The 17,520-nt window shown below is 41.5% G+C and overlaps 2 protein-coding genes across 2 annotated transcripts; one reads left to right on the plus strand and one right to left on the minus strand.

Moving 5' to 3' along the window:
- Positions 1-1,176: 1,176 nt before the first annotated feature.
- On the plus strand, positions 1,177-3,426 carry erg28 (ergosterol biosynthesis 28 homolog). The gene is made up of 5 exons (XM_070919883.1): positions 1,177-1,302; positions 1,552-1,706; positions 2,362-2,452; positions 2,538-2,656; positions 2,751-3,426. Exons 2-5 carry the CDS (start codon positions 1,574-1,576, stop codon positions 2,837-2,839), a joined length of 432 nt encoding a protein of 143 aa, XP_070775984.1. The 5' UTR covers positions 1,177-1,302; positions 1,552-1,573; the 3' UTR covers positions 2,840-3,426.
- Positions 3,259-16,708, minus strand: flvcr2a (FLVCR choline and putative heme transporter 2a). The gene is made up of 11 exons (XM_070919882.1): positions 16,100-16,708; positions 13,613-13,754; positions 12,317-12,457; positions 11,172-11,239; positions 10,934-11,037; positions 8,801-8,911; positions 7,599-7,704; positions 7,399-7,510; positions 6,501-6,565; positions 5,514-5,633; positions 3,259-4,861 (listed from the first exon to the last, which is right to left on the minus strand). Exons 1-10 carry the CDS (start codon positions 16,706-16,708, stop codon positions 5,559-5,561), a joined length of 1,533 nt encoding a protein of 510 aa, XP_070775983.1. The 3' UTR covers positions 3,259-4,861; positions 5,514-5,558.
- Positions 16,709-17,520: the final 812 nt, after the last annotated feature.

Consider the following 17,520-nt stretch of genomic DNA (forward strand, 5'->3'; position numbering starts at 1 on the left):
TACCACCTCCAACTGCAAAAACATCTGTCATTGAATAGCTCAACTCAGCTCCAATGAGCGCCAGTCCATTCATGCAAAATATTATATCAAATAACTACGTTACTAAGGCTCGCTAACAAAGAAAGTAACGTTCGTACAGTGCTTAAACAGTGCTTCACATTTAGCACACAGTTAGTTGAGAACGGCTGCTACCTGTAGTGGTGGTGAAATGAACGCTATCTTTCTGTTAACGTTACAGTAGAGAGAGAAGCCGTTAAGATTAAACCCAGACAGACAGAACAACAAGCGTTAGCTAAATAACACTTACTGACATGTACCTTTAAGTATGGGAAGCTAACCATGTACAGTCTGCTTAGTTTGACACCGCTTAAGTAGACGTTTTTATGATGCCATACAAATACACACCAACGTAAACTTGCCTTTATTTCTGAGAGCCTGCTAGCTGCTAGCTAGCTGATATCACCAGGGCCAGTTGACCATCGCGGTTAATCTTCCTGGTAACTACAACAACTGAGTAGCAACAGAGCAAGGAGCATGCGCACTCGCGTACAATAGTTGTTTGTCCACCTGACCAGATTTTGCGCCGCATCCATCCAGCGGTGAGCTGAGACGTGCAGTGGATGTTTCACTGTCAGACGGGAAGAGAGCTCATGTAAAATGGGATGTTTCCTATAGCACATATACTCATCGGATAATCTGAAACTGCTTATTACTGCTTCATGTGTGCGTTATTCGACTGCATAGAGTGTACAAACGAAAATAAATGAGGACTGGAAATGTAGTTATTGAAGTAAAATTGCAATTAAAAAATCATTTTCTACTGTTACATATATTACGTAAATTACTAAAATAACTTTATACATTATACATTTTGCAAATGGCCACTCAGTCACTAAATGGTATTTTAACCGAAAATGCAGTCCACTCCTTTACCAAGATAGATTTAACGAAGACAGAAGTCACTACAGAGATCTCTCTCGTTCAACATCTACTCTTTGTTTGAACGCAGCCTAGCCTACAGTCTACAGGTGACTGGATTTCTTAATAGCTATTGGCTGGTGAAGAAAGTAGGCGGACGCTGAACGGTCATATGGGCCAATCATATTTATGGTACGATTGGATGGAGCCATTTCTTACGCTCTGTTATTGGTCAACCCCACAGTCCAAGATTGACAGATTTAACATTGTGAATACAGCACCATACTCGGTTGGCTTGAGTCCCACTTTATTGTTTTATATCTAGACCCCTCTGTTTTTCCCCTCAGTAACATGTTCACACTGTAGTTTGACAGACGCCGACAGGTAAGTAAACGCAACATTCATGTTATTTTTATTCTAATAGGCTCATTAATTGTGTTAACCAGGTTACAGCAACGTTAGCCTGTTATGTGACGTTAGTTATTGCTGAATATCACTTGCTAGCTGATGGACCTGATTTTACACACCACAGGGCGTAACATACGGCAGACATCTGTTAGGCTGTAACAGAACCAGCTAGCTGCAGTTTGAAGTTGTTTCTCCTGCCCTGAACAGACTCCTCCACTCTGACAGGTGCGTCTCCTAGACAGAGAAGATGAGTCGCTTTCTGAACGTCCTGCGGAGCTGGTTGGTGATGGTGTCCGTCATCGCGATGGGAAACACCGTGCAGAGTTTTAGAGATCACAGTTTTTTGTCAGAGAAGCTCTACACAGGCACACCAGAGTTTGGTGAGCAAGCTATAGATTTACTTAATGGACATCACAGCCTGACATTAAACATCACATCACCATGTTTTTCACTCAACTGAGCACGATGTTGGTGCTGTCAAGTGTTCAGGAGTCGGTGATATGATTCATCAGAAAATACACTGTATAACCAAAACAGCAACACGTTAACGGTCTGCAGCATCACCACACTGTTGCTGGATTGTTTTTAGGTCAATAACAATATTTGTGAGTTTAAAAAGATCCAATAAGGATTCTCAGTAGTAACCGGTGAGCACATTACAGAAACAAACATTTTTGATAAGAATAATTTAAATTTTGTTATTAAAGAATTAAAGATATGCACGAAACGGGACATTTTAGTTAAGAAAATTAAGTGCTTTCTGGTGGACACTGTAAACGTGACACTGTTTCTAAATGACCCCAAACAAAACATCTTTGACATTTCAGCACTGCAATTTCTTATTACTTATCAGCCAACATATACATATACTGATAGCAATCTAGTGTTTGTGATAAGCTAATATCAGTCTTTAATATTGGCCTTGCCGATTTATCAATGTAAATAAAATGAGTTTAGGTAGATTTAGACTGTTCTGATGAAACAGGGGATAATCTAATGTCTGGCTGTCTCATCCATCTCTTCCCGTCTCCTCAGTGAATGGTCTCCAAGCTCGAACGTTTGGTATTTGGACATTGCTGTCATCGATCATTCGCTGCGCCTGTGCCATTGATATCCAGAACAGAACGTAAGACAGCCTCTCACTTCCTGCACCTTGTTTCTGTTGGCGGTCTTCAAATGTTCTTACTGTGTGTTCACACCGGCTCCTGCAGGCTGTATCACATCACCTTATGGACATTTGTGCTGGCGTTGGGCCACTTTCTGTCTGAAGCTTTTATCTACAAAACCGCACCTCTGACCATCGGGGTCATGGCACCTCTCATTGTGGCAAGTGAGTGTGGACTGTACTGAGGAATGATGGGACATATTTTCACATTGTTTTAGGTTTTAAAAGGTATTAAAACATCTTTGTGTGTGCTTTCCAGGTTTCTCTATCATAGGAATGCTGATTGGATTCCAGTGTATTCCAGAGTCACAAGAGGAAGCCGGAGCACGACAGAAGAAGCGTAACTGAATCCCGGCAGTCTTATTTTCCTCTAGTCCATTGAACCCACCTCCACAGAGACCACCAGACATTTGTGGACTGCTCCCAGTGTGCTGCTTCATGCCTTGAAGAACATGAGATCCAGATTTAAATTAATTTCCTTCTGTAACACTTCCTGTAGAATAAACACATCTTTAATGTTTTTAAACTGATATTTTACAGCTGACGGTGCAATCAAAAGGTCATGTTTCACCATACACTGAGCGATATGTGCTGGTTTATTGTTAATTCATTCTCAAGTGATCAATACATGGAGGTTTCATTTTGTAGTATCTGACCTGTGATCAGTACTGAATGACATCCATGTGTTTGTTTTTAAGCTCTTATTGTGGTGGTGACTGTGGATGACGCTGAGTGAAATGATTACAGAAATAATCCAGCAGTGATGTCTTTCATTTTTTTATTTATGATTTACCAAAGACCTCAGATGACAGAAACAGTATAAAACTATGCTCTTCATTACAAAGTATCACGAACACGTATGTCAGCAGTTATTCTCGATGTTTGTTCTGTGCTGTGAAAAGTTTGTACACCCTTTGAATTTATGCACAATTATTGTCCTATAAAACTTTTTTTAAATGATTTTTGGTGTTTCCAAGGGTATAATTGTGCTTTTTGCATTATTTTTGATAAACACTTAATACTCTGTGCTGCTCAGATCTCATATTTGGGTTGAAGCGAGAGGTTTTCAACTTTGTTTTCTGCTCATTGTGGCTGTTTAGCTCTGTGGACCTTCTGAGCGCACTGAGCTATCTGAGGTACAAATTAATAAATCCTCATGCTCTCCTTATTCTATCCAAAGATGCATACAGTGACACATGACAATCACATGACAATCGTTATAAAACAGGAAAATCACCAGACAACTAGCCACAACACATCAAGTAAAACATGTTCATGACAAACGACACTGGTTACACAGCATAAACTACATTTCTCAGTAACACATTTACAAGTTAAGAATATTTGACATAAAAACAGTTCCTTGTGCAAAATGACAGCTGCAGTAGTTCAATCTGCCTCATCCTTCCATCGTGTTTTGTGCTGTGCAGATGTTCTTAATGTTTCAGACGCATGTGGATCCAGTTACTTATTAGTTATCGATGTCTTGTAGAGATCACTTACAGTAAAACAAGGACACAACTGACCTTCAAAAGTGTACTCAGATGCACAGCATCGATCATATTTGTAATCAGCAGTTTTCAGAGGTAACACTTTCATGTGATCCTGAATGGCAGGCAGAGATGATATGAAAGCTGCCATGACAGGAAAACACGTCACAGTTATTAGTCTGCATTTAATACGCACATCCTAAAAACAGAACACTCAAATGAATGCCTTCAGCAATGTAAAGACCGACTACAGTTACACACTGTATTGGTCCAATAGCAGGAAGCACTCACAGTTTAAATATTGCTCATTATGCAGAGGACACTACATTAACATTAATCAGAGGGGGACAGTAAAAGCTTCAGATACAATTCAGTATCAGTTAAAAAGTGACGTCACAAGTTGCATTGCACTGACGAGACATGTAAAATGCCCACATTGGATAAAATGAATGTTTACAAAAGATAATTGTAAAAACCATCGAGGTTCCCCTTGTGCATGATTGACTTGTGCTTGCTTTGGGATGAGCTAAGTTGCACTTGGGACATTAGTGTGAATCTCTGGTGTTCCAGGCCAGAGGCGTCCATACAGTACATCATGTTGTGCATCAAATATACAGCCGGTCTTCTGGTTCTTACTCTGATCATAAAACCTCACAGAGGGCTGCTCAGTGTGACTCACTCTCCATGTGATCACTCTTCACAGCAGCTTTTTTTCCCTCCGTGGCCATGTTTGCTTGTTTCTGCATGTTGACGTGTCAGTATCTCTGTTTTTATCTGCACACGGTGCCTCCGACAGAGGGAGCGTCTGTCCGCCTTATAACTTCCTCTCTTTCAGGATTTCAGGTGGAGAGACGCCTCCTTCCAGATCAACTGGCTGTTTCTGTAAAATATATATATATATATATATATATAAATAAGTTAAAGTAGATGTTTTTTGAATGAAAAGACATATCACAGCTTTCAGAAAGACAACAGAACATTAACATGGACCAAAATGATTCTGTACATTACTTTAGTATTAAACCCCTCTAACCTTCTCATTCACCATCAAATCAATATGATCCATGAATTGTTATGTACTCCTCTCAGTTAGTACTGTCAGTTAATCACAAAGTCACTTTAAATTTTCCTTTCAAAAGTTGATTTGATCAAAACAAAACAAAAAACGTCCACATACAATGACAACATAAAAAAAATCTTTATAATGAGTTTCATAGGAGGTTGAAATCCGAGGATCCATTTTTTTCTTCCACAGTAACAGCAGGTGAACCTGTTTAATGTAAGAGCTGATTGTGAAGTAGAGTAGAAAGTACTTTCGACTGTCCAGTAGTTGTAGCCTTATTCATACCAACATTTACAATATACCAGTCAGTGTGGTTTGTAATAATTTGCAACAGTTTTGTTGAATGGCAGTTTCAGTGGCATTTTTACAGAAGATAAGTTTTGTTTACTGTCAAATGTTACTCTTTGTGTGTGTGTGTTTGTAGTACAGTGTTACTGGTGCTGAAGCTTCAGAGAGTGTGTGTCCCTACCTTGGCAGGTGTGTGTTTTGGATTTAGTGAGGTTGTGGGTTTATGTCAAGACTGCCGTTGCCAGGGGCTGCCGCACTCTGTGGCCCCGTAGTCCTGCACCGATGACTCGGAGCCTGTAGGCTGGAACCATAGCTTGGGTGTCACACCTCTGAGGGCCCCTCCCCCGCCCACCACCACCAAACCCTGCACACCCAACTAATACTGCCTGTGCTCTGGCTCCAGTAGCCACACTGACACAGCCTTGAGGAGACAATGTTCTGATATCTAAGTTCTGTTAGCGTGCAGGATTACTGCAGAGCTTTCCAGTTTAGCTGCATTTGTATTGCTAGAATTGGAACATTATGAAGAGGGAAAGGACGAGGACAGACAGCAAACAAGGCCCCAAGCTTGTCTTAAACAAGGCAACAAGCGAGCAGCAGAAGACACGCAGTGTGAAGTAAGATTGTGTTTAAAATTTTAATATTTGATATGTTACATACATGTGAACTAGTGCGCAAAAAGATGCCTGTTTTTGATGATGTATGTCCCAGATCAACTACATAAATGAAACCCGATTTGTATTTATTAATAGTGGATTGGTGTGTTTTATTACCACATTATGAGAGTGATTTATAAAACGGATTATTACAGATAACTGATCTGTTTGACAGCTGTCCACTGTACCTATATAAAGGTGTAACAAAGCACGCCTTAGAACAAAATTAGGTTTTTATGGCAAAAGATGGTAAACATGCTGTTAGAGCAAGTTGGAGAGCTGTCAGACAAAGCAGAGTTGTCCTTTCTGCATACAGCGTTTGAGAGTGGAGGATGTTTTTAGTGAGTTTAGAGAGAAAGTTTCCACCAGTGCAGCACTCGCATGCATACCTGCAGCAGCCGTGAAGACAGTGCCTTCAGGCCAGAGCCAGGGCAGCATCTAACACATTCCCACTCCACAGGCATGTGAAGATCCCACCTCTGACTTCATGTAGCGCACACACATGTACTTACACTCACTGTCTGCACCTCAGCCTGCAGGTTGGCCTTCTGTCGTCGGAGGTCGGACTTGATGAATCCTGTGGTGAACGCGGAGGAGAGGGAAAGGTTTAGCTTACGGACGTTATGGTGAGATGGACGCTGTATCATGCTGGCAAAATGTGAAAAATTGTCTTCAGTTATTAATCAACTTAAAATCAAAAGATAATAGTATATCAGTGGTGACTCACGTCTGCATTTCAATGTATTTTAGGTTGAAATATAAAAACAGGGACAACACATTCAGAGCAGGTGCCTGGACAGTACTAACCATGCTGTATCTCTGTTACCTCCACAGTTCTGTCACAATTTCAGGATCTTTAAGACGAGTTTGGTTCCCTTTTTACATACAGAATGGTAACAGGTTTCATGCCACAACCTGGTGTCACTTGTGATGTGATTTGCAGGTTTTATGTCAGAGAATATCACTGAAATTAGTCGTTGGTATGTGTTTTAATGCACATTCAATATATGGCATTAGGTAACCTTTAAAGGTTACGAAATTTCAATACAAAAAGAGCATAATTGTGGGTGATCAATAAACAGATGTTTGATATGGGGCATTAACGAAAAAGATGAAGTCTCCATTTTCGTTTAATTAAGCCTTTAATAAATAGGGATTCTTCATTCAGCCACTAGGGGGCAACCTCATCCTGGGAAAGACATGACATGTGCATGTGTAACTTGAGGAATGTAAGGACAATGCACAATTTAAACATGCCTCTAAAATACACAATGTGTTAAAGTTCCCTTTAATATTACGCTCATGCATGTCCACAGTTGCTGGCATGAGATCAGTGATTACTGTTGTTTGACAGCAGTTCTGTGTTGTTAGCACTGTCACATGAGAGGTATACAGGGGTTCATATCTCACCTGTCATTACTGCTCCTATTAGCAGGAAGATACTCAGGAAGATGTTTCCCGCTAAAGTGCCCCATTTATCAATAATCTTCCCTTGGGAGATGGTGAAAATGATTCCAAAGATCTGAAATGAAATAAAAACATTTTTGTATTCTGTCTTATGTGTTTAGCTTGTGTCTTTATCTCTTCTTTACCGTGCTGACGTTACTGACCTGAGCTGAACAGTTAAGCAGTCCAGATGAGGTTCCTTCTGATTCTGGATAGGTGAGCTCCACTGCAAACTCAAAGCCCAGAGGTAGATATCCTGTCATGAAGAAGCTGCAGACAGACACACACTGATGGTCAAATTAAAGGCTAAAAACAAAAGTGAGGTGATCTGCAGTAGTTTTCATCCCAACCAAGGAAGAGAAAAACAGCTCCACAAATGTACAAGTAGGGCAAGTGTATATTTTTGTATAATACATCCTGTCTGGGTTTTAGGAATGAAAACCAGACAAAGGAATTGCTATGGAAACCAGCTATGGGCATAATCAGCTTACCATAAATAGCAATAATTGTAAGGACAAAGCACGTGGACAGGGGAAGCGGAGCAGCGTTCATTTAGCTTTGACAAAGCAGCATTAATGCCAGACGAGAGCAATGCAAAGAAACATGAGCTCCAGGCAGCTTCACCACAATGTTTTAAGGTGTTATAAGCAAAACCTGAGACCTGCGGACCTCAAATATTGGACATGACACGCTTTACATGAACTCACAAAATGAAGCCCCCTAAAGATACCATTAACTGTAAGAGCTCCTAAACACGACTTCTACTTTGTACTGACCAAATATAATTAGGTTTATAGTTTAAATCTCTTTAAGTCTCTGTCAGTGTTCCCAGTCTCACTTGAGTATCAAATTTAATGATTTTAAGGAGTTCACGTTAAAATTTAAGATTTCAAGATTGGCATGTTTTGGGATGAGGCATTGTTCAAATTTAAACATTTTACTTGTGATCATCCTGTCAATTCAAAAGATCCTGGTGTGAATGGAGAATTATATCGTAGGGAAGTCTGGAGGGCTGTCGCATAATTATGAGTTGGCATAACAAGATTTAAGGTGCTCAACAAACAGCAGCTGTGATGAGGTCTTGAGAATACATTTTTGGATCACAAATCAAAATGGCAAAAAGATTTTAAAGGTATCAGCCACTCTGAACTTTCACTAACCAAAATGGTTTTCTAGAAATAAACCAAATTATGAGAACCTGCAGTCACATTTCTACATATTTACTGGTCAGAATAAACTAAATGATACACATGTTGGCTAGTAACCCGACAATGTTACCTGCCACAGTTAATTTGTACCCACATGTTGCAGGCTGGACTGTGATGTTTATGACCTCTGCGGCCTTCACTCTATAATTGTTACCTACCCTAAAACACCAGCTGTGACAAACACCACCCACAGGTGACCCAGGTTGAGGGTGAAGGCGTAGACCAGCATCCCAATCAGAGAGAGGAGATATACCACCAAGGTGGTTTGTCTGAGGAGACCGGAGAGAAATATTATTTTATTATAATCTAGTTTAATAAGTGCAGTGACCATACGATCAACTGTCATATGCATTTACACACATTTACAACACTACAAGCCTTTTGATACCGAAGATCCCAAGTTCCATTTTAACCCATTTTAACCCATGGTGACACCAGTGTAACACACACTTCAAAGGCCCCAGAATCTTCCTTATACAGCTTTGTGCTTGATCTTAACTCATTAAGTCCCTAGGCGACATATACGAAACATCCTGGTGTGGTGGTCATGTCGCAGTCATGTGACTGTGACATGTCGGGACCTTTTCAAAATGGTGGTGTGACATGTAAACACAAGTGAAGGAAGCAACTCATTTCAAAAAGCCTGTATTTTGATACTAAAGGTAAGTTAAAACACATTTAATGATTCTAATGCTTTAATAGTGTGTCCTGTATAGAGTCAACCTGTTTTGACCATATTTCTTGAACAAATTAATATAAAACAATAAAACAAGTAAATTTACCATAAACGCCCAACGTAACGTATATGTACCATCACAGATCTTTGACATTAAGGGGTAGTATAAAAAAAAAAACACATCAGAAATGTCTCCAATGTGGTCCACTTGGTCTGTGGTGTATTCCCCATAATTTTCCTTTGAGGGGAAATGGGTCTGGGTTCTTATGGGTTAAAGAAAACGCTCATCACTTTAATCATTTAGTCGGCAAGAAATTCATTACAAGAAGCAAAAGTCATCTGTACAACCAGCAGCATAACACGGCCATCTGCACAAACAGGCTTACTCGTACAACCACGCGTAAAATATTGCTGCAAAACATTTTTGTTAATATAACGCAGTCCTTTGACTCTCTCCCACATGGGACAATAGGAGTGTGAGGGTCAACAACATAACTCCAGGCCTGACTGCTTTGACAGCGAAGCATCCTACTGGCATGTAAGGAATCTGAGGATTTTATCCCATCATAATAGTTTGCATGTCAGATCACTGAAGCCAGCATACCAAACATCTAACAGACAGCTGCTGAAAATAAGTGGTAAAAAAGAAAAGTATTGATATGCTTGATCAATTCAAAAATGACAGCATCAATTATCAGACACCAATCAGATGTCTTCACTTTTAAGATTGAATTATTAGTATTTTCCATGTTTAATGTAGCGGCGCACGGCCTGAGATGCGACCTGGGAGGACCAGCAGAGTACAGCCTGTCAGTTCAGATAAGCAGAGAGGGACGTCAGATATAAAACTCAGTTCCGCTGGATTCTCATTCGTGCACACAAAAGCTTTAATTCACTTGGACATCTTCCTGTGAATGGATGATTTAAAAGACATCCATGCAAGGAGCCAATGTTTTAAAGCACAGATAACACACAAGGCTGTTGACCCTGAAGACTGAAAATTACAGAACACTTCCTTTCAGATGTTCACTTGAAGCACATGAAGCTAAAATATGATATTTTTTTGACATTCTAGCAGTGTGGCTCTATGGATGGCAATGTCAGTCTGATAGTCTGACACTTTGGCCCAGACTGAAATATCTCAACAACTATTGGATGGTTGCTATAGAATTTTGTACAGACTTTCAGGGTCCCCTGAGGATGAATCCTAATGACTTTGGGGAACCCCCGACTATTCCTCTAGCTCCACCATGAGATGGACATTTGAGGTTTTGAGCTATTGGATGAATCATTGTGAGATTTTGCCCTGATGTCCATGTTCCACATAAGATCAAAAGCTCAAGGTTTTAATTAGTCCAATACTTTTATGGTTTATGACCAAATACCTGCAAAACTAATGACATTCCCATCAGCCCCAGCTGTACTTTGTGCTAATTAGCTAATGGATGGCATGCTTACACACTAAACTAAGATGGTGAACACATAAAACATTACACCTGTTGAACATAAGCATTGTTATTGTGAGCATGTTAGCATGCTGACATTAGCATTTTGCTCAAAGCGCCGCCTCATGCCTGTTTGGCATTGTTTTTGTCCTTTTATAGAAATATCTTACTTGTAGGTTTTGGTCTTGTCTAGCCAAATGCCACATATGAGGGACCCCACCATGCCAGCAACGACAATGGTCAGACCAATTCTCCCAGCATTCACCTCTTCACCCTGAGGGGAAAAACATTGACATTTCTAGTTTAGTTTCACACAAAGAAAGATACAGAAAGTGAATTAAAAGCTCATCTGGTTAGAAATGAACATGAGGCAGTAGCATGTTTTAGAGCAGACACACGGGGACTTACAGGATAGTGTTCAATGATCATCCGATTCAACAGTGTGGAAACGGCGTAGAAGCAGCCAACATTCAGCCCTGCAGACAACAAACAGAAATCAGTGTCTGTCTATTCTGAGAAGTCCTGTAGGGAAAGGAGGACGTCCAGATGGGACCTCCTGCTTCCCCACAAATACACTTCTGACAACTTCACACATCAAGTCCATGGCAGCCTTCAGACTCTGTCATTACAAAAACATTTAGGTTTAGACTGGGGCGCAGGTCAGTGTCAAAATCTCAGAAGGACCTTAAAATCCAGACATGTTAAGGGTACACATTTACAGACTAACACATCTTAATATGCTTTATACTGTCAATCATTAACATTGTCTTCATTAAATAGTGACCTTTGAGCAAAACAATGTGACATCCTCCAATATCTGCACACCAGCTGATAAAGACGGCGACTTTCCACAAATATGACTGTGGCAGCTTCAACTGCAGACGTCTATTCTGAGGCTTTTATGTCTTTGTTACCTTTCACCTCAATATTGCAACAACATCATAGCCTGGATCGGTGATAAAAAGCATAATGTTGGAGTGCCGGATGACCTGCAAGTCGCAATGATCCAATCCAGACATCATTATGACACAGAAGCATGTGAAGACACAGATTTAGTCGGACTTCCTCCTTTGCTATCTTTATGATATTGTTTTATTTTGGAAAGTTAGAGAGTATTACGACTAACTAAAGTCATGAAAGGAACTTCTAACTTCTTCAAACTATAAGCTTGAGGATTGACAGAAATGAATGAACAATAATTAGTTCTAGCTTCTCAAATGTGACTTAAATATCTCTGGGTTTTGGATTGTTGGTCAAACAAAACAAGCAATTTAAAGACGCCATGAACTTGTGGATTTTCACTTTTTTTTTACATTATTATAACAATTAGAATAAACAGTTTAATTAATTAGTTTGATTAATCATTAGTGGCAACCCTACATAAACATCAGTGGATAATCAAGAGAGTAGCCACGTAGTTTAAGTTGTAAATATGAAATATGAAATATGAAAGTAAATATGAAAACGAAAGGCCTATTCCTCCAGTGATAACACAAGTCCACCAGTCATTTGGTGGAGATACAAACAGATTAAGGCAACAGGAAGGGACCCACCATAGCTGACCACCAGGAGCATGAAGGGCTTGTTGCGCAGCAGCCTCAAGATAGAAGCAGTGTAGGAGTACTCGTCAGGGGGGATGCTCCGGGCCTGAGCCTGGGCCTGGGTGGGAGGGATCTCTGGTCTCTCCTGAAACACTGGAAAACAAACACACAATATTTCAGGAGCTCACATGTGTGTTTAGGATATAAGACATAATCTGAGAGAGAAAACTACCAGTTCTTTCATTAAGCTTGTAGTAGTGTATCGTCTGTTCTCTGATAAGCCAAAAGGAGGAGTAACAGTGGAGGAAATATGGGTGTGTGTATATGTGTGTGCGTGTGCACGTGCTTGTACACAACAGCAAAACAGGGTTGGGCATTAATCTGAAGATAAGATAATTCAGTCTCCAAAACATTTGCACTATTGTAGGCAATGACCTCAACATGCTCAGCTACGCTGTTCTCCGGCTAGCTGACTATCATCTGTGTGACACACGAGTGATCAATAAGCCAACAGGATGACCTGCCTACCCACAGTGCACCCAAACATGTGTTTTCATTTATGTTGCCAATGGTCTAATTTCTGATTGTCAACCGAGCATCTGCCTCTGTGCCAATCAACATCTCCCAGAAAATTAAATTCGACCTGTGGCGGAGCTTCACCAAGCTTCTCTGACTGTCAGAGCTTTAGTCCTTCGTGTAGGTGAAGGGAGGGTTTAACAGAGCTGAGGGGGGAAGATGATTTCATAAAACACTTGTATGACTCCCTGCGTTCCTGCTTGTATTTCACATCGTGTCCAAACACATCTCATCAAAAGGTGGACAATTACAGCAATTACTGCAGCTGCTCCTCTAGTGGACTGCACTGTTGTTGAGTTTTCGGTAGAAAGCACATCTAAGACTAGAGACTAAGCTTTCCAGCAGCGCCTGCCTGAGGAGCCCGACAACCAGACAAGAAGCTCTACCATATCAAAATGAACAGAATTATATTTCAAACGATAAACCCTAATGTTGCAAATATTGTTTGTGCTCTCATCTAAAAATATCATTACAATGGCAACTAAAAAATGTCAAGTCCCACTGGCATTACTGTGAGGAACAAAGGAGGTGAGCTGAGGTAACAGCTTGGTCACGGTTTCTACCACTGGAAAGCACAAACTGTCAACATGATTTGTTTCTGTGCATTCTCACAACCGTGACTGTGGGAGTTATATGACATTGAAAGGGACTTGCAGTGGGCTATTACTGCATGAGTGAGCAAAGAGCCCTGACAGCTCTTACCCACTCTATGAGCACGTGGATGTGACTTACCGATGACCACGAGGATGAAGATGAGGGTGGCCACTCCAGCGCTGATGTAGAACATGACTCTGATGTGGTGCTCCAGCTCATTTATATCGTCCACATTAGGCACAAGGATGGGGGGGATCAAGAACCCAATGGCAATGCCCATCTGTAGGTGAGAGGCACATCATTAAAAAATGACTCTGCGCCTCAAGCTGACGGCTACACACACATACACAGCTTCAGTCAGTACACATCATTAAAGGGGGAAAGCACATTAATTAATTAATTAACACATTAAATCTTGTTTGTTTAATCCGTACAAAAGTGTAAAAACACGGAGGGAGGTTTTGTGTCGGACTATTTCTTGGATAGGAGCAGTTTCCAGGCAACCAGTGGAGACCCTGTGAATATGCTTCCTTTAGAAGTGCTGGTAGGCAGACCAACACAGGCTAGCTATTTCCCCCTGTTTCCAGTCTTTATGCTAAGCTAAGCTAACCAGCTGCTGGCTGTAACCTTATATTTGAGAGTGGTAGCAATCATCTCATCTAACTCTCCACCAGAGAGCGTATTTCCCAAAATGTAAAACTATTGCTTTAAGAAGTACAGGTAATGCAAGGGGTCATATTTTGGGGGACATGTGCTTGACATCAATATGCAATGTCTAATGTCTAATACCCCACCCCCAACCCTCAGCGTGCAGCAACAGTTCTAGTGGATCTACTGAACTTTTTGAAAACAAAATGAAATACCACGAGTCATGCCCACTCCCTCAGCTTCCTACAGCCGCAAGAACATCACCACTAGCTGCGGTCCCTCCGCTCTGGGGGCAAAGATGAGAGAAGTAAAGGGGCAAAAAGTGGCATGTTCTTCAAGGAGGAACAAACATGTGAACAGTGTCTGAAGCGTGCAAGAACAGAAATACACCAGACCCCTTCAGTCCTCTGGGAATGTTAACAGCCCTCATTACTTATAGATCGGCACCTCTTACCCTCTACGTCACACAGACACACTTGAAACTTTGCTATATTGATGTTACATGTCTAGCAGAAGAAGACCAATCATTAACTTAACCATGTGGTCATTTTGCTGGAGAAAGCTTTATGAGAAATTCACAGGAGCCTATAAAATCTCTGTTTAATCACTGTCACATATACAAAGCAAAGAAAACACACTGTAGCCCTATTTTTTGTGCATTTTTGATAAGTGGAGCAAGTCTTGATAACTTGTCAAAAATGCAAAACAAGCATATTCTCAATTGGTGCAAATCAAGGACGGCCTCTCTTATCAAGTTACTTTTGGCACACAAACTGTTGATCTGTTTAATCTTCAAAGCATCGCAAGTCTTCATGGAAATCCTACCTACTTTTTGTTAATGTGAACTATTTCCAAACGTCCAAGGGGATATGTAAACGACTTCAGCATGAAAACTTGGAAGCATCAGGTTTAGGGGCCGGAGCCAAAGGAACTAAGTCGTGGTGAGCGAGTAAACATCAACAACAATGAGTCCTTTTATCTTGAGCGGCGGGGAGCGGGACTTGAGCACAAAACAAGAACATGCGTGACAATGACCGGTATGCAGTGTTTGGTCTAACGCAGGTGAGAGGGGACAAACTTCAATTGAAGAAAAAACAGTTAAGCTTCAGAGGTTAACGAACATCAGAAGGGTCAGACATCTTTTGATGGTATATGTTTACAGATAGTGAAGGCATTCATATATACCCTATATATAAGAACTGTGCAGTATCCATGTATTTTATTGGGATGTACAGAAAGAATAATTTAGAGCTAAACTGAATCATGAGGCCACATTCTTCCCTTTGGAAATGACTCAAGATTGCATCAAAACTTTTAAAACTGTGTCACTCTACTGCAAAACCTCTCAGTTTATCACCTCTGTCACAAAGTTGAGTTTGTCTTCTAAGGTGAGAGAAATGAACCATGACATGCGACCACACACACCCTCCCCAGCAGCCGTCACTAACTTGATTAATAAAGCCCCAACCCTGTTAAAAATCATCATGAGGCATTTGGAAAATAATAATAAACTGTGAGCTTGAAACCGGCATGTGAGAAATCCTGAGGTAATTTTAACTAGAACTGATACTAACAATGTAAGCATGCATTAAGTTCTTGGTTCTGCAAGTTAACACGCGTCGCTTCTCTAAGATCCCTTTCTCTGTTGGGAGCTGAGGCGCGACACCAGCTGTACTACGTTTTATCCACCGGCAGGGAGGGTGATTCACTTCAACCTGCTGACACAAGAAGAAGGTTGGAGACAGCGTTCACAGGAACAGTCAGACTCAGTCACACATTCAAAATGGCAGATGCTGACATGACATAACATGTACCTGCCTGTTTTTAACACGCTGCCATTCAGATAGAGTGAGATGATAGAGCCCTCTTTCACTCACGCGTAGAGTTCTCTTAACGCCAATATGAGAAGTTTATAACACACTATAATACACACACTGCTAAAGACGTTTTGAGCCCAGCAGGTAAACAGAGACACACCTGGTTTCCCAGAACGCCAATGGAACAGGCGGTGGACACCTCCTGTTGCCCAAACCACAGGGACGCAAGTCTGGATGGGATGCCCAGGACGTAAACAGTGGCCACCGAACACACAAACTGGCCGAAGAAGGTCATGGCAAACATGTCGGGGTCGGCCGTGCTCGTCTTGATCCAGGCCCCGATGCAGTTGAAGGCTGAGCCCACCACCAGGATGTCCCTCATGCCCCGGTTGTCGAGCAGCCACATGACGGGCAGGATGAGGGGGATGTAGGTGAGGAAATAGATCATGGAGAGCCAGTCAATAGCCAGGGTGTCTATGTTGTAGAAGCGCATGAAGATGTTGCTGATGATGCCGTACTGCAGCCACATGAAGGCGTTGCTCATGGAGTAGGCGCTGAAGATGAATAGCATGACCCATCGCCGCTTGTACAACCTGGTCTCCATCAGCGGGAAGAGCCCTGCTGTGTCCAGGTCTGAAGGCTCCAAGGGGTCGCTGCTGCCTCCCACAAGCAGGTGGTGGCTGTATTCTCCCAGGCTGCTCCTCTCTTTTCTAGTTGGAGACCAATCATTGTCCGTCCACTCGCGAGAGAATTCACCCTGAGAAGTCATGTTGCCGCCACTGAAGAGCTTCCCTTCTCCTTCAGGCTAACAGCTGGAGGGAAGAGCAAAGATTTCTCCTTGTGTGTGTGCGCTCTCTTAACACCGTGGCAGTTTACCTGACTCGCCCCTCCCACCCAGCAGGTACTTCCTACATGCTGATCATAAACGAGCTCTCCTGCTGTGCCTAAAGTAGAGATTACTGCTTGTTACTCCTTCTGATTCAGCAGAGGTGGATCTGGGGTGCAGTTTAAATATAATGAGCGCTGTTGGGGCGCTCTGATACCTGCCAGCTGTTACGTACCTGACTGACTCCGGTGTTTAACACACACTTTAGTCATGTGATGGAGTTTTATTTCTCATTTCAAACTCCTCCTCCCAGTTTATGTCATAGCATCCAACTACCACTTGAAAGCACGTGCTGCGTGTGAACTTAAGCAACTTGATTTTATTGCTAAAGTTAGGCACATGCCACATATACATAGCTGTGTACGGAGGGGCAAAGGTCCATGGGGGGTGATGCTCAACAAATGAAATGCAAATTCATCAGAAAACTGACAAACTGGAAAGAACGCAGCAAAGTACACTTTACATATCCAGCTCAACAATACGTGAGAATAAATCTTTAAACACTACAAGCAGATCACTCTAGGAATACCTCTTGTGTTACAACACTATAAAACAAGTTCAACACTTGTGTACTCATTCTGTGGCTGTGGGGAGGAAACACGACTCTGTGCTCAAACAAGGTATCCCACTGTTTGAAGACCAGTTATTAAAGTAGAGTGTTTGTGGTTCATAAATTGGATTTACTAATGCCCAGT

The sequence above is a fragment of the Enoplosus armatus genome, chromosome 15 (genome assembly GCF_043641665.1).
Source record: "Enoplosus armatus isolate fEnoArm2 chromosome 15, fEnoArm2.hap1, whole genome shotgun sequence".
NCBI classification, from domain to species: Eukaryota; Metazoa; Chordata; class Actinopteri; order Centrarchiformes; family Enoplosidae; genus Enoplosus; species Enoplosus armatus.

Coding starts and splice junctions, on each gene's coding strand:
- erg28 (XM_070919883.1), top strand. CDS start 1,574: ATGAGTCGCTTTCTGAACGTCCTGCGGAGCTGGTTGGTGATGGTGTCC. Junction 2,453..2,537: donor ATTGATATCCAGAACAGAAC/GTAAGACAGCCT, acceptor CGGCTCCTGCAG/GCTGTATCACATCACCTTAT. Junction 2,657..2,750: donor GGCACCTCTCATTGTGGCAA/GTGAGTGTGGAC, acceptor TGTGCTTTCCAG/GTTTCTCTATCATAGGAATG.
- flvcr2a (XM_070919882.1), bottom strand. CDS start 16,708: ATGACTTCTCAGGGTGAATTCTCTCGCGAGTGGACGGACAATGATTGG. Junction 12,458..13,612: donor CTTCATCCTCGTGGTCATCG/GTAAGTCACATC, acceptor TTTGTTTTCCAG/TGTTTCAGGAGAGACCAGAG. Junction 6,566..7,398: donor AATAGGAGCAGTAATGACAG/GTGAGATATGAA, acceptor CGTTCACCACAG/GATTCATCAAGTCCGACCTC.